This window comes from Balaenoptera acutorostrata, chromosome 5 (genome assembly GCF_949987535.1).
Source record: "Balaenoptera acutorostrata chromosome 5, mBalAcu1.1, whole genome shotgun sequence".
Taxonomy (NCBI): domain Eukaryota; kingdom Metazoa; phylum Chordata; class Mammalia; order Artiodactyla; family Balaenopteridae; genus Balaenoptera; species Balaenoptera acutorostrata.
Window position 1 is genome coordinate 1,475,861 of NC_080068.1, and position 14,950 is coordinate 1,490,810.

Sequence of the window (14,950 nt, forward strand, 5' to 3'; positions counted from 1 at the left end):
ACTGTTCATATCATTATAATATTCCTACACTATTCATATCATTATAATACCCATATACTATTCGCATCAGTATAATATTCATACACATACACTATTCACATCATTATACTATTCATAAACACACAGTATTCATATCATTATACTATTCATATACATACACTATGCATATCATAATATTCATATACCTATACTATTTGTATCATTATAAAATTCATATACATACAATATTCATATCATTCTGATATTCATATCCATATATTGGGTTGGCCAAAAAGTTCGTTCAGGTTTTTCAAAAACCCGAAAGAACTTTTTGGCCAACCCAATACTATTCATATCATCATAATGTTCATATCCATGTACTATTCATATCACGTTCATGGTCCAGGAGATAATATTCACATCATTCCTTCTGCTGAAAACAGAGGTGTAAGCACAACCAACATGGCCAAGGAAGCTGGGAAGGGGGTCCTTAACTTCTACCTTCTACCTTCACATGTGAATTAGGTACAATGAAATCTTTTAAGCTTAACTTCAGAGGGTTTTGTGAAATACCTTAATTTAACCTCTGTTAACTGCATAGCAAAACAATAATCCTTTCATTCTGGCAAAAACCTTAGAGGGGAAATCAAATAATACTTAGAAATAATTCCATGAATGAATTAGAAATAAAACCTCAGTCAGCATCTCCCTGTCCTATGAAAGCCAAAGGAGGTGGCCTATTTAAAGACTGCTTCTTTAGAAAGTAGTCTGTACCCTAAAGAGAGCTGAGCACAGCCTAGCTCCCCGAAAGTCATGGCCGGGGAATTGAGGAAAGTGTACCATTTGAAAGCTCAAACAGCAAAAAGATACGAATACTTTAATACTGGAGATACAACTGCATAAAATACTGAATAAGCTGAGAAGAGAAAGGCCTGTGCAGTATATTTAAGACTTGCATACGTAGAAGTCTTTGATTCTTAATGATTGGTGCTGCATTGCTCTTGCTTGGTTTTTCTTTGGGGGTAAAATTATATAGACGGATAACTAGCTAGCTAGCTGGGAATACGGGCGTTTCGTCGGTCGCAGAAGTTATCCGTGTGTAAGTCGCTGTGCCAGCTGGACAAACAGGAGGTGGCATCATCACCCCAAGGGAAGACATGGCAGGGACTGAAAGTAAAGGCTTGACACAGAGAAGGGCACTGAGACATGCCCCGAATCCTCATGGAGTGCAAACGGTCAGAATCTTCCTGAATAACCGCAGGAAAGTAATAACTGGGCAATAAACGGGGAAGATGGGGGGAAGGAAAGCCAAGAAGAGAGGGAGGTGCTGGGGGTAAAAGGGGGGATACGACGGGGACAAAGGTACAGACAGGGCTGGAGACAGATAAGCACGGGGAGACCGGCACGGGTTCCGGGAGTTATGGGATTCATTCCTTCTCTGCTGGAATGTTGATTTTGAACATTTCCAAACATAAAATCAAAACATCTCATTAGCCAAGGGCACAGTCCCTTGATCTCAGACTTGGTCAGGTCCCTACCCTTCATTTTAAGCCCTCTTGGGAATGATTTTTTTTTTTTTAAAGTTACAAAAGTAATTGCTACAGAGGTCAAAGGATAACAAAACTATAAATTATGCCATCAAGCTCACTATACTCAAGTGCAGCTGGAAAGGGCTCTGGTAAAACCTTCACTCTAAATAGAATTTTATTCTGGCCAGAAGTGGAGGAGGGGAAAGCAATGAGTGTACGTTTGAAAGCTGCACGTAACTCCTTTTGGGTCTTGACACCAAGAGTGGAGACGGTTATTTCTGCACCATCGGCACTTCTTCCTCTTTCTGATGGAAAGGGAAAGTTTGGCTTTCAGGAACCATTTCTCCAGCAATACAAACCATCACTTAACTTCAGGATGGGCAAGGAACCCAAAACTTGCCAAGCATGGTAACACCTGCTCCCAGCTCCCCCTATAGTAACTGGTCCAGGGATGGATACTTGGCTCAAAGCAGGCCAGTCAAAACTCTTCCAAGCAGACGTGTGGTTGCCAAGGCAGAGGGATGGATTGGGAGTTTGGGGTTAGCAGATGTGAACCATTATACATACACGATGGATAAACAACAAGGTCCTGCTGTAGAGCACAGGGAACTACATTCAATACCCTGTGTAAACCAACTATACTTCAATGAAATTACAAAACAAAAAGAAACTCTTCCAAAAATGTTTGCAGGAAGAGTTCCTGTCTCCTTCGAAGATCGCAAGTGCTAAAATCTTGGCACCTGTCTGGTTTCCTCTGCGATTTTATGAAGACAAATTGAGAGTGAAGTCCACCACAAGGAAGCGAGTCTATGGAAGCAGAGAAGGAGACAGAGTTGGTGGCATCATTCAAAACCTGGATGAAGCCCATCCCTGAAATGTTCAGGGACAGATCCAAACATGTCCTTTTTCAGTTGGTTACTTGAAGCTAAAAGGATCTTAAAGTTACTCTTTCTTGCATGAATCCCACTATCTTTCAGTCGAAGCCATTACCTAGTAGGGACATGTCTTCTGTCCTGGCACACCTGTAGCAGAATTGCAGTAGTATCCCCAGACTCTACGCAATACTGGTTTGTATTGTGGCTCTCCTCTGGGCCCACGGAGGCCTGGCTTAACCCGTGGAGAAGTGAGGAAGGCCATCTCTTCTCTATAACAGAGGGGCCATTTAACATTCTAAGCAATTCCCTGGTTTGTCTTTAATATAAATATTTCTATTGTCGGCAATGTTGAAATTGGTCGTTTTGTTCCTCCCCAAACTTATGCCCTGGGGCAAAGGGGAATGTAGCTTTGAAATACAAAGCATTGATCCCACTGTAGAGGTTCTCTCTTTTTTTAAAAAAAAATTATTGGAGTACAATTGATTTACAATGTCGTGTTAGTTTCAGATGTATAGCGAAGTGAATCAATTATAGATATACATACATCTACTCTTTTTTAGATTCTCTTCCCATATAGGTTCTTGCAGAGTATTGAGTAGAGTTCCCTGCGCTCACTAGTTATCTGTTTTATATATAGCACTGTGTATCTGTCAATCCCAATCTCCCAGTTTATCCCTCCCCCCCTTCCCCGGCAACTATACGTCTGTTCTCTGTGTCTGTGAGTCTGTTTCTGTTTCGTAGATAAGGTCATCTGCACCATTTGTGTTCGATTCCGCACATAAGTGACATCATATGGTATCTGTCCTTCTTTGCGCTCACGTGCATGGGCACACCGCCCCTCAGCGGCCCCTCCACTCACACGGAGCTTTAACAAGGAAGGAGGAGAACGGAAGAGAGGCAGATCTGTTATTAGATCAGGCAGAAAATAATTGGCCAAGGGTAGGTCTGAGGAAATCTCTCATGGAAGAGTTTTGTGTCTGAAAATAACACAATTCCTTCAACTAAGTGCCTTTGAATTCTTCTCCAATCCATTTTGCATGGCTTCTGGAGGTATTTTCTTGGTAAACTATAGACTGGTCCACGTTCTCTTCTGCAAGAAGACCCTCAGCTTCTGAGAGCAGAAGAAGGGAGAGCAAATCCATGCCTGGGGGCTCACGGTTGGACCCTGCCCACCGGGACAGCCTCACCTCGACGGCATCACGCGCTCCAGGGGAAATCATCGTTCACACATTCTCCCCCTCTAACCCACCTATCCTTTTATGTTAGCTGGCTCTTACTGAGTACCTGACAGGTGCTGGTCGGTACTGATGTCTCACCTATTCTTTGTGTCTCCATCCTTCTGGATCATCACTCATCGCTTCCTAGTTGTGACAGGCACTGGAGGAGACCCTACCTTTGCCCTCACGGCCTCCTCCTGTGGTCCCTCCCCTTCTGCCCTAAAACACCAGTGACCTGTGTCGGCAACCAGCCTGCATATGCCTGGCACAGACAGGCCCTTCAGGAAGGTCTCGGGGATGGATAATAAATGCCCCAAGCACACCTGGGCCCCCTACCCCTTGCCAGTGGTTGAGATGGATGCGAAGCAAGTTGCCATGCTGTCACCTGTCACACCAGGCACAAGTCCTCTGGTCTCACAGCAAGGCTCCCACAGGGCACCTTCAAGATGCACTGAGCTTTCTGTCTCATCTAAGCTTTTCTTGCCGTCCTGAACAGAACTGGAATGCTGAGTGAGAGGCCCACACCCAGCTACATGTTCTGAGCCCCAGTTCTGCAGACTCAGGCTGGGGCTTCACGGGATGCCTTTGGACATTCCAAGGATAAAATTTAAGATCATTTATGCCAAATAGTGTCTAATGCCGTCTTATCCTTCCCTTCACTATTTTAAGGGGCTCACGAAAACATTTTGCTTGAAAAATAAATTCTTAGGATGAACTTATGGGTCTCCAAGGTCATTAGCAGCTCAATAATACTGTCTTTTTTTCAGTTGTGTGGCAATAGAACTAAGAAATATCTTTATTCCTTTCCACAAAATAACTTTTTCCTTAAAATTTTATCTCCTAGAGCTTGCACTGTCATTGTAAAATTGATATAGGAAATCTATCCTAGACTTGAAAGTTACATCTACTAGAGGGAAACACAGAAAATGAGTATTTGAGTTTCTGAGGTCTGTGTGGGAGGGTGCGTGGGAGGGTTAATTTGTGCCCCCCATTTCTCCACAATAAATTAATAACAATTATTTATAGGCTGTTGCTGGTAAGATACGCAGTTACAGTCTGAATTAGAAAATGGTCAACAAAGCAACCTAAACACAATCAGTTACAGTCATAACTGTACTCTCTACTTACTGTCTTCTGGGACCTGTGGCCTTTCTATTTTAATTGTCTGTTTACTTGTCTGCTTCTGACCAGACTCTGAGTTACTCGAGGGCAGAGACCACTGCTCTTCACCACTGTCTCCCCGCACCCCCATGGGGCTCAGCAAGTGCCCACTGGACTTACAGTAAATACACGAGCAAAAACCAAGGCCACATTAATTCTACGATAAACAGCAGGAAGGGAGGACCATGTCCAAAAGATTTTCTTCATTTGGAAGAAAAACTAACAGTTTTGATCATCTTCAATTCCAAGTATTAAAAAATGTGTTTCTTTCGCCTAGCAGATTTAGCATTTCTATCATTCAATGTTTTCCACGCAGGAACCAAGACAGCATTTCCTCCAAAAGAAACTCAGCTGTTTTGGTGAAAAAGAGGCACTATTTTATTTTTTTAAACTGAGGTAGAGTTGATTTACAATGTTGTGTTAATTTCCGCTGTACAGCAAAGTGATTCAGCTATACAGAAGCACTACTGAACAGTCCATTCTTTTCCACACACTGTCATTTACGGTCTTTCTCTTTGTAAAATATAATATATAATAAGTAAATTTATTTATGTCAGAGAGGAGCAAACAAAAAAAAAGTTAAGACTTTTCCACTAAAAAGTGCCCTCTTAAGCACATCATATATCACACACATAAGAGCCACACGTGCACAGAGAACACTGAAAAACAAGACATATTTCAGCCCTTTTTCACCAATGTGTGTACACACACACACACAAACACACCCCATTCTTCCATTCCTGTCCCACACCAATACCCTCCACCACGTTGCCTGCACATCTTCTCAGGCCGGAAAAGCAACAAAACCAAACTTGTCTCTGACTTGTTTTGCTCTTTGTAATAATGTCAACCTCACAGCATAAAAACACAACTCCCTCTGTCTGTTTCTTTATAAAAGATGATTTGAGAAGCCAGCAAGGCCACGGGGGTAAAAGTCAAACATCTCACTTGAGTCTGCCCTCTTTTGAAGATGCCGCTAAAACAGTGAATCACATTTTCTAGACTCTTCCATGTTTCAGACTTGAGAAAATATTGACACTGGGGCAGCTTAAATTCCGAAGATGCATTTTATCGGGGACACATCTGTATTTAAGTTCTCCAGCCTTGTCATGGAAAAGAGTCCATCTGGCCATTTTTAAAAGTCAACTTTAAACTTGAACTTGAGAACACTAAGTCTTGTCAGGAGGAACTTGGTTTTGCTTGAAACAGTGTAGCTTCCAGCCACATGGTGGACAAAGTTAGGCAGAGAAACTCCTCTTGGTACGTTACAACAAAAATTGCTGAACAAATGAGTACAAGAAAACCTTTGTTTTTCATGCAATACTGAACCGTCAGGAAAATAAGAGAATTCACCGGAGGATAGACAAGAAAAGGAACCAATATTTCAGTGAGGCGACTATGCCCTGGGCCCTGCGGGCACCTGCGGAGCCTCCAGTGGGTGCGAGGGTGGGGTGGGGATGGGCAGTTAATGGGCCACAGGTGGTCCAGGAGCTGCGTGGGGCTTCATCCTAGCTCCATCCTTCCCTCTCAACCCTGCGGCCCACACATGTCACTCTGTAAAACGTACCCCTCGATGGGAGACTACAGGGGTACGTCAGCAATCAACCTGACGACTAACTTCTCAACAGCCGTAGACAGTGGATGGCGTCTTCACAGAATTGAGAGAAACATAAACACACAACTGAAAATCCTATATCCCGTCTGAACAACTTCCAAGAAGGAAGGTGAACTAGAGAAATGTTCAAATAAGTAAGACCTGAGTATTTACTATCCACAGGCTTTCACTTAAGAGACTTTTAAAGACTATACTGAAAGAAGTAAAATGATCCTACCCCCAAAATTCTGAAGTGCAAGAAGAAATCGTTAGCATCAAAAGTAAGCCCGTAGGGATGGCTAAAGAAACATCGATCATACAAAACAATAACGACACATGTTTTACTTGTGAAGGTAAAGAATACAAAACTAAAATCCTCAGAAACTCACACATATCAGGAATGGGAGTAACTGTGGTGAGAACCAAGCCGGCTTGGGCGAGAAGGATGAAACCAGCCAGTTATGTGGTTATGGTAACAGAACATGACCACTTTACTGTCTTCGTTATTTCCCCAGGCCGACAGCTTTACTGTTAATTACAGGAACTTCCTGCAAAGAACCATCAACTCCTTTAACAAAGCATCAGTGGTTTACTGTCCAGCGCTGCGGAACCCACGCCTGAAAATCCCTGCCTTGCTTCCACCAGGTCTAAACTATTATGTCCTAATTCTTGCCCAACCCTTAGTCCAGTCTCAGACTGAAGATCCATTTTAAACTAAACTTCAAATCCTCAGCAAAGTCTGGTTTTGCCTTTCCTCCCCAGACGCTGCTCGAGCTGTCAAGGTGGTCGTCCCTGTCACCACGGTGAGCAATAAACTCAGCTCTGTCTTATCAGCTCAGTGAGCTGAGAGCTGGGATTCAGCATTCCAGGGCAGTTCAAAGGTTCTCAGGTAATCTTCTATTTGGGGAAGGCGGGTAAACATGAACGAGCTTTCTATATGGAGACCCATATGCATTTCTAAGGTAGCCATTTAAACACAGAACTTGATGTACACTTTCTAAATTAGTAGAAGAGAAAAATAGGATGAGAAGACAAACAATGAATGCAAAAAAGGAAAGGAAGAAATAGAAAAATGAGTAGAAATGCAATGCATGAAAGAAATAGTAGCAGGCTTCTCTGGTGGCGCAGTGGTTAAGAATCTGCCTGCCAATGCAGGGGACACGGGTTTGAGCCCTGGTCTGGGAAGATCCCACATGCCGCGGAACAACTAAGCCTGTGCACCACAACTACTGAGCCTGTGTTCTACAGCCCATGAGCCACAACTACTGAGCCTACGTGCCACAACTACTGAAGCCCGTGCGCCTAGAGCCCGTGCTCTGCAACAAGAGAAGCCACGGCAATGAGAAGCCCACGCACCGCAACAAAGAGTAGCCCCTGCTCGCCGCAACTAGAGAAAACCCACGTGCAGCAACAAAGACCCAATGCAGCTGAAAATAAATTAATTAATTAAAAAGAAAAGAAAAATGAAATAGTAGCACTGAATCGAAAAAAGGCATAATCAGAACCAATGTGCTAAATTAAGTTCCTAAGTGTAACATGAAGATTTTTAACTGAATTTTTCTTTTTAATGTTACTCATGTTCCTCTCACAAGGGACAACACACACACACACACACACACGCACACACACACACGCACACCTAAGGACACAGGAAAGCTCAAAGTAAAAAATGGAAAGAATACCAGGCAAATAACCAGCCCAATTACCTGGCACAGCTATATCAATATTAGGCACAATATACTTTGAAGTCAAAACAAAACATTAATGAAGATTAAACAAGATCAGGTCTCTGAGGCTGCCTGCACCAACCGGCACAATTTAAAAGCATATAAACACAAAAGTGGACAGTCCTACAAGGTGAAACTGTGGACAGTCCTACAAGGTGAAACTGTGGACAGTCCTACAAGGTGAAACTGTGGACAGTCCTACAAGGTGAAACTGATAAATACATGTATTCTCTATTAGCAGTATTTGACACCTATCTCTCAGGAATTGTTACACCAGGAAGAAAACAAAATCAGGGAAGACCCAGATGCTGTGACCAGCACAGCTACAAAACTTGCCATGATGTTCATACGTGCAGTGCCGCACCCGTAACGGAACGAGAGCACATTTGGAAACTTGAAAAACTTGAAGCAAGTGAAGCCAAGTATTAAATTTTGAACAATCACAGACAAACGGGCCATATTCTTTATCCAAAATACAATTAATTTAGAAATCTATAGCAAAAATTGCATTTAACGTAGAAAATGAACAATATGCTTCTATATGACCCATGTGGCTTAAAAGAAGAAAACAATCGATGTTATAAAAATCCCCAAATGGACAAAAATAAAAATACCACATTATCAAAATTGGCAAGATGCAATGAACACTGGATTGAGAAAGCAAATTTGTGTCGTGGAAATGTAATAAGTGAGCAGGGGACTTCCCTGGTGGTGCAGCGGTTGAGAGTCTGCCTGCCATTGCGGGGGACACGGGTTCGAGCCCTGGTCTGGGAAGATCCCACATGCTGCGGAGCAACTGGGCCCGTGAGCCACAATTACTGAGCCTGCACGTCTGGAGCCTGTGCTCCGTAACAAGAGAGGCCGCGATAGTGAGAGGTCCGCGCACCGCGATGAAGAGTGGCCCCCGCTTGCCGCTACTGGAGAAAGCCCTCGCACAGAAACGAAGACCCAACACAGCCATAAGTAAATAAATAAATAAATAAAATTAAAAAAAAAAAAAAAAAAGAATCTGCGTGCTGATGCAGGGGACACGGGTTCAAGCCCTGGTCCGGGAAGAGCCCACATGCCACGGAGCAACTAAGCCCGTTCGCCACAACTGCTGAGCCTGTGCTCTAGAGCCCATGCACCACAACTACTGAGCCCACATGCCACAACTACTGAGCCCACGTGCCACAACTGCTGAGCCTGTGCTCTAGAGCCTGTGGGCCACAGCTGCTGGGCCTGCGGCGGGAGAGGCCACTGCGGTGAGGGGCCCTCGCGCTGAGGTGGGGAGCGGTCCCCCGCTCACTGCGGCTGGGGAGCACCTACGTGCAGCGGCAAAGGCCCAATGCAGCCATAAATAAATAAATAAATAAATAAATAAATAAATAAATTGACCTTCAAATAAATAAAAAAATGAGCAGCATGGGCGGTCTGAGGTGCCCATGGCCTGGAGAACATTCTGGCCAGAACCTTTCAGCAGGACTTAATTATGCCGACACACTCAGAAATGAAATTGAGAGACATTCCACAGAACAAACGGGCTGGATAGTTCACAAATATCAGTGTCATGAAAGCAAAGAAAAGGCAAGAAAAGAGTTACAATAACCAACTTCAATCAGTGATTGATTCCCGAATCAAAACATAATAAGGAAAAAAGCAAATAATGAAGTGATAACATATTGGGATCATGAGAAACATTGGAAAATCAACTATATATCAGGTAACAGTTCCATGTTAATGTTACATTTCTTGCAGGTGATACTGATTTTCAAAACACAAAGGAAATATCCTAGTTCTTAGGTGATACATGGTGAGGTATAAAGTGTCATTATGTCTGTAACTTATTTTTAAAAGCCAGATTAAATGAATAAAAAAATGTCTGCCAAAGGGGAAAAAGGCCTCTTAGAAAAGTAAAACAAAACAAAACAAAAACAAAGTACTTCATATAATATAAGAAAATTTTCATCAATCATCATATTCAATATCGATGTGTTAACAGCAAACCTTTTACTTCCAGTGGCCAAAGATGAAACGATTTCAACAACAAAGTAAATAACAATAGCACTGCGTTATAACACAGGGCATAAAATAAATCTCCGTGAGTCTATACTGATACAAATGATTGAAGAAATAAAGGAAGGAAGGAACGAAGGAAGGAGGGAAGGAGGGAAGGAAGAAAGGAAGGAAGGAAAGAAGGAAGGAGGGAAGGGAGAGAGGAAGGAAGGAAGGAAGAAAAGAAGGAAGGAGGGAAGGGAGGGAGGAGGGAAGGAGGGAAGGAAGGAAGGAAGGAAGGAAGGAAGGGAGGAAGGAGGGAAGGAAGGAGGGAAGGAACAAAGGAAGGAGGGAAGGAATGAAGGAAGGAGGGAAGGAGGGAAGGAAGGAAGGAAGGAAGGAGGGAAGGAGGGTAGAAAAGGAAACGGCACAAATTTTCTTTACTGAAGAATTCCCAATAGTATATGTATATATTCCCCCCTCTAGGAGGTGTAACTTAATCACTGTCTCCTAGAACGTGGACTGGACTTAGTCACGTCCCTCCAAATAATAGCATATGGAAGGGAAATGTACTTCCTCACCCGAGGAGAAGCCCACCTGACCTGAGTGATTATTGCTAACAGCATCTGATGAGTGCAGTTGGTAGTACGTACCCTCTGCCACCATATGAGGGGAAGAGCAGCTTACCTATTTGGAACCCTGCCCCCAAACCAATAACCTCAGTGTAATCACGAGGACACATCTGAAGAACCTAAACTGAGGACACTTCTACAAATTGCCTGACCACTACTCTTCAAAACTGTCAAGGCCATGAAAGACCAAAAAGCGAAACTCACAGATCAGAGGAGACTAAGGAGGTTTGAGGGCTAAATGCAAGGCTCATCCTGGAAAGGATCCTGAACCAGAAAAAGCACACAGAGTGACCGCACTGCTGGCATCTGAGTGAAGCGTGTAGTTCAGTGAGTGGCACTGTATGAATGCTGGCGTCTTAGTTATGCAAATATGTGGTGGTGACGGAAGACGTAACATGGGAGGAACCTGGGAATATGGAAACTGTACCATCTTGGCAACATTCTGTAAATCTAAAGTTATTCCAAAGTTTAAACTTTATTTTTTTTTAAGGAAGCAAACTCTAAAATCAGGAAGTCAGAGACACCACCTCATGCAATCAACAACTTAATAAGAAATAGAAAAGACTAAAAAGAACTGACTGGAAGAAAGAAATCTTTTTCATGAACCATATCTTTTTTGCACAAATCCAAAATAATTGCCAGAACAATTATTAAAATAAAGAGCTTAGCGAGTTTGCTAGATATAAGATGGATACTAAAAAATTGATTGCCTTTCTATATACCAGCAACATACAATTAGAAATGTAATTTTCAAAAAGGGATTTTAGTAAGAGACCATAGAAAGAAATCTAAATAATGATGCATCACATCTTTATAAAGAATAGTTTAAAACTGTACAGACAATAAAGAAGACCCAAAAAATCGGAGAAGCATAAAGTTCTCAAGGACAGGAAGGTCATTACAATAGGATGGCAATTCTTCTCAGAATGATCTACACATGCAACGCTATTTCAATAAAAATCACAACAGGAGTTTTCAAGGAACTTGGTAACCTATTTGTAAAAACATATATTGAAAAGTGAAATGGTGAGGATGCTTGAAAAGGAAAGGAAAACGAGGCGACTTCCCCACCACACAGCTTCTGTAACGCTACAGTAATTGAGACAGGGTCAGTTTGGTACACAGCGGGGCACAGTAAACCCAAGGAACAGAACAGAGAACCGAGAAACAGGCCAGATCAGACACAAAAATCTGACCTGCAAGTTAGCTGGCTTTGCACATCACTGGAAGAAAGTGTGACTATTCAATAAATGACATCAGGACTCCATGGGATACCCTAGTGAAAAACCTCACAGCGATAAGATAAATTACAGATGAATCGAGGACTTAAATGTGGAAACCAAAGTTTAAATAGCCAAAGATCCCAGTAAAAACTGGGCAAAAGACATGAGCAGGCATTTCACAGCAAAGGATATCTGAGTAGCCAATAACAATATGAAAATTTTCAAGCTCACTGGTAATAAGAAGAAACAAATAGGAATTAACATTAAGGTACAATTCTACACTTACCCTAACACCCAGAATTAAAAGAATGCCAAATCAAAAGGTTGGGGATAATGCAGAAAAACAAAATATTGTATATTGTTGGTGGAACTGTAAATTGGTCACTTTTAAGAATAATTTAACTCTACCTCGTGAAGTTGAAAATATTAATTTCTTAAGACAGCAATACCAATCTTAGCTATAGATTCGAAGAAAGTTTTCTTGCACTTTTGGACAAGGAGAGCTGGAAATAAGCCAGACATTCATCAAAGCGGAAGAGACAAGAAAGGTTGCCTATTTATACAATGGAGTTCGGTCCGTCACAGAAAGCAAAGGATCCAAGCTCTTTGCATCCACATGAACTCGAAAAACATCGCACTGCATCAAGTCACAGGAGTAAGCACGTTGTATTATCCCACTGATATATACTTCAAAAGAGGCAAAACATAATTTTTACAGGCTAGTTCACAGGGAGATGTGTACATGTGGTAAACTTACAGAGAAAATCGGGAGGTCGAGGAAAAACAGAAAAACTTAAGACAATGATTATATGTGCAGGAATAATAGGAAGGTAGATCAAGGAAGCACAAAAAGAAGGGATTTCAGAACTACTGGAAGAGTCACTTTTCTCGAGTCTCATGGTGAGTGAAGTTGAGCCACAGGCGACGCTAGGCATTCTGGACGATAGTTTATCTTCTGTGATCTAACTGTTCACATGCATCTCACACACGTGTGCACACACACACGCATGCACACACGCATGTGTGCACACACGCACGCACACAGGACGCTGCCTGTCCCGTCACATGTCCAGCCAGGCGTGCAGGTGTCACGTGGCCCTCCTGGCACTGACCTGTGGGAACAGAACTCCTGTCACAGCCACTGCTGTCACCGGTCCTTTGTCTTGGAACCGGGAGCCCCATGTCCGCAATCAGCGTCCACGAAACTGTGGTAGGTTAAGTTGCTACTTTGCAAGGAGGGCCAAACCTTAAACCCTCTGCAGTTTTTACAACATTATGTAATCGTCCATATGAAAAGAAGGCAAGAGGTGTAGAACAGCATGCTGAAAAACCATCTCTACGAGGGTTAGAAAAATGGATTTTAGTACGTGTTGAGTTATAAAACATGAATGAGATCTAGGGCAGCTACTTTACTTCTCTGGCTTGTTTGCTTATCTATAAAATGAAGGGTTGAATAACACCATCTCCAAAAATAGCTAGAATAACTTATCCTTCTCAAAGCCTAAAATTAGAGATGTAAGGGAAAAAATAACCTGAAACGCATAGCCACAGAAAGAAGAACTTGAAAAAAAAAATGTAACTATATATAAATGTTAAAGATACAAATTGTGATGACAGCAAGTATAAAGTTTATCTTATCTGTATTGAAATATTTATCTGTAATATACCATAAAGAGTAAATTCTCTTTTAACTTGTATATCAAAGGGAAAATAAAGAACCTCACAAAGAAGCTCAAGTAAAATATTTTCATGATATACAAATGCCACTGAAGTGAAAAATCTTCCATGAGACCACCCAACCTTGACAAGTATATTCACATAGGATTTAAAGAGTAATATTTGTATGACATACGGTAGGTGGTCTTTCGCGTGGGTGAAATACTCCAGCTGACTTTGGTTCATGAAAGCTTCCAGGAGAATTATGATAAATTTCTACCTGGCCAAGTATAATGTTAGCCTAAATGTCTAATTCTGCTTTCAGAGCTGTACTTCTTCCTTGTAATGAAATATTCAAACCTCTTAGTTCTGGGTGTATGTATGTATGTATGTATTTGTGTACCTATGGATACTGGACACTATGCACAATATGTATACATGGACACTTCTCTTTCTTTTTATAGCTTACTATTTATCTTATTGATTTGGCTCTAAGGAAGCTCAAATGTAAAAGTTTTGGCACTAGTGATAACTCTGGCACAACCTACATTCCTTTACTTGGCTTTTTATTCTCTATTCCTTATTTTATAAATTGTTTTACTCTATATGTAATTTTTTTACCATATATTACCTCAAATTACTTTCAGATGTAGATAGAAACAGAGCTTAAATAAGGTTGTACATTTCTTGGATCATCAGAAAAACATAAGAGAACAAAAGATGCCATTTTAAATCACAGCCTCAAAATGAAGCAACTTGAAAGACTGTAACAGTTGTTACACTGTTGGAATTTCAAGTATGATCACTTACTTGCATATGTCATCTTCTGGGTCTTCAAGCCCAAATCTCTCATCAAATGTGAGCTGTATCCATACATTTTCCTCTACTGCTACTAATCTCCATACCAAGACCATATTTCTTGGATAAGTATGAGGAAACCGTGGGCTGTGAATACTTCCATTAGTAGACACAGTAATAATTCTCTCATGCTGGGGATCTTGTACTCCTGAAAGTAAAAACATAAGCATAGACACACACTTAGAACGGACATTTCAAAAATTATAGGTTTCAAAATAACTTCTGAAAAAAGGTAACCAATGCAAGCCCAAAGTTTCCCATGAACTGTAATTACTAAATGATTTCAACCCTTAAATGACCTCGAAAAAAGAAAAAAGAAATGAGGTCAAAGCAATGGTGTCAAAAAAAAAAAAAAAAAGCAATGGTGTCAATTTCTTGTTGTAAGGGAACTAACAGCAGTCTATGAAGATATGAAATTATAAGAAATGTTGCAGGACTTCTCAGTGACTTTAAAAGGCTAACATGAATTTTAAATTTCTAAGAGGAGAAGTATAAAATAGCTTCCAAGTTTATTAGGCATGGTAA

The 14,950-nt window shown here is 41.5% G+C and overlaps 1 protein-coding gene across 4 annotated transcripts in view; it reads right to left on the reverse strand.

Moving 5' to 3' along the window:
- PDGFC (platelet derived growth factor C) overlaps positions 1 to 14,950 on the reverse strand; it is a 218,303-nt gene that overhangs the window by 76,161 nt on the left and 127,192 nt on the right. For all 4 annotated transcript variants that reach the window (XM_057546247.1, XM_057546246.1, XM_057546249.1 and 1 more), the window contains one exon: positions 14,378 to 14,573. In XM_057546247.1, coding sequence (XP_057402230.1) covers positions 14,378 to 14,573 — 196 coding nt within the window. The remainder of the gene's footprint in view (positions 1 to 14,377; positions 14,574 to 14,950) is intronic.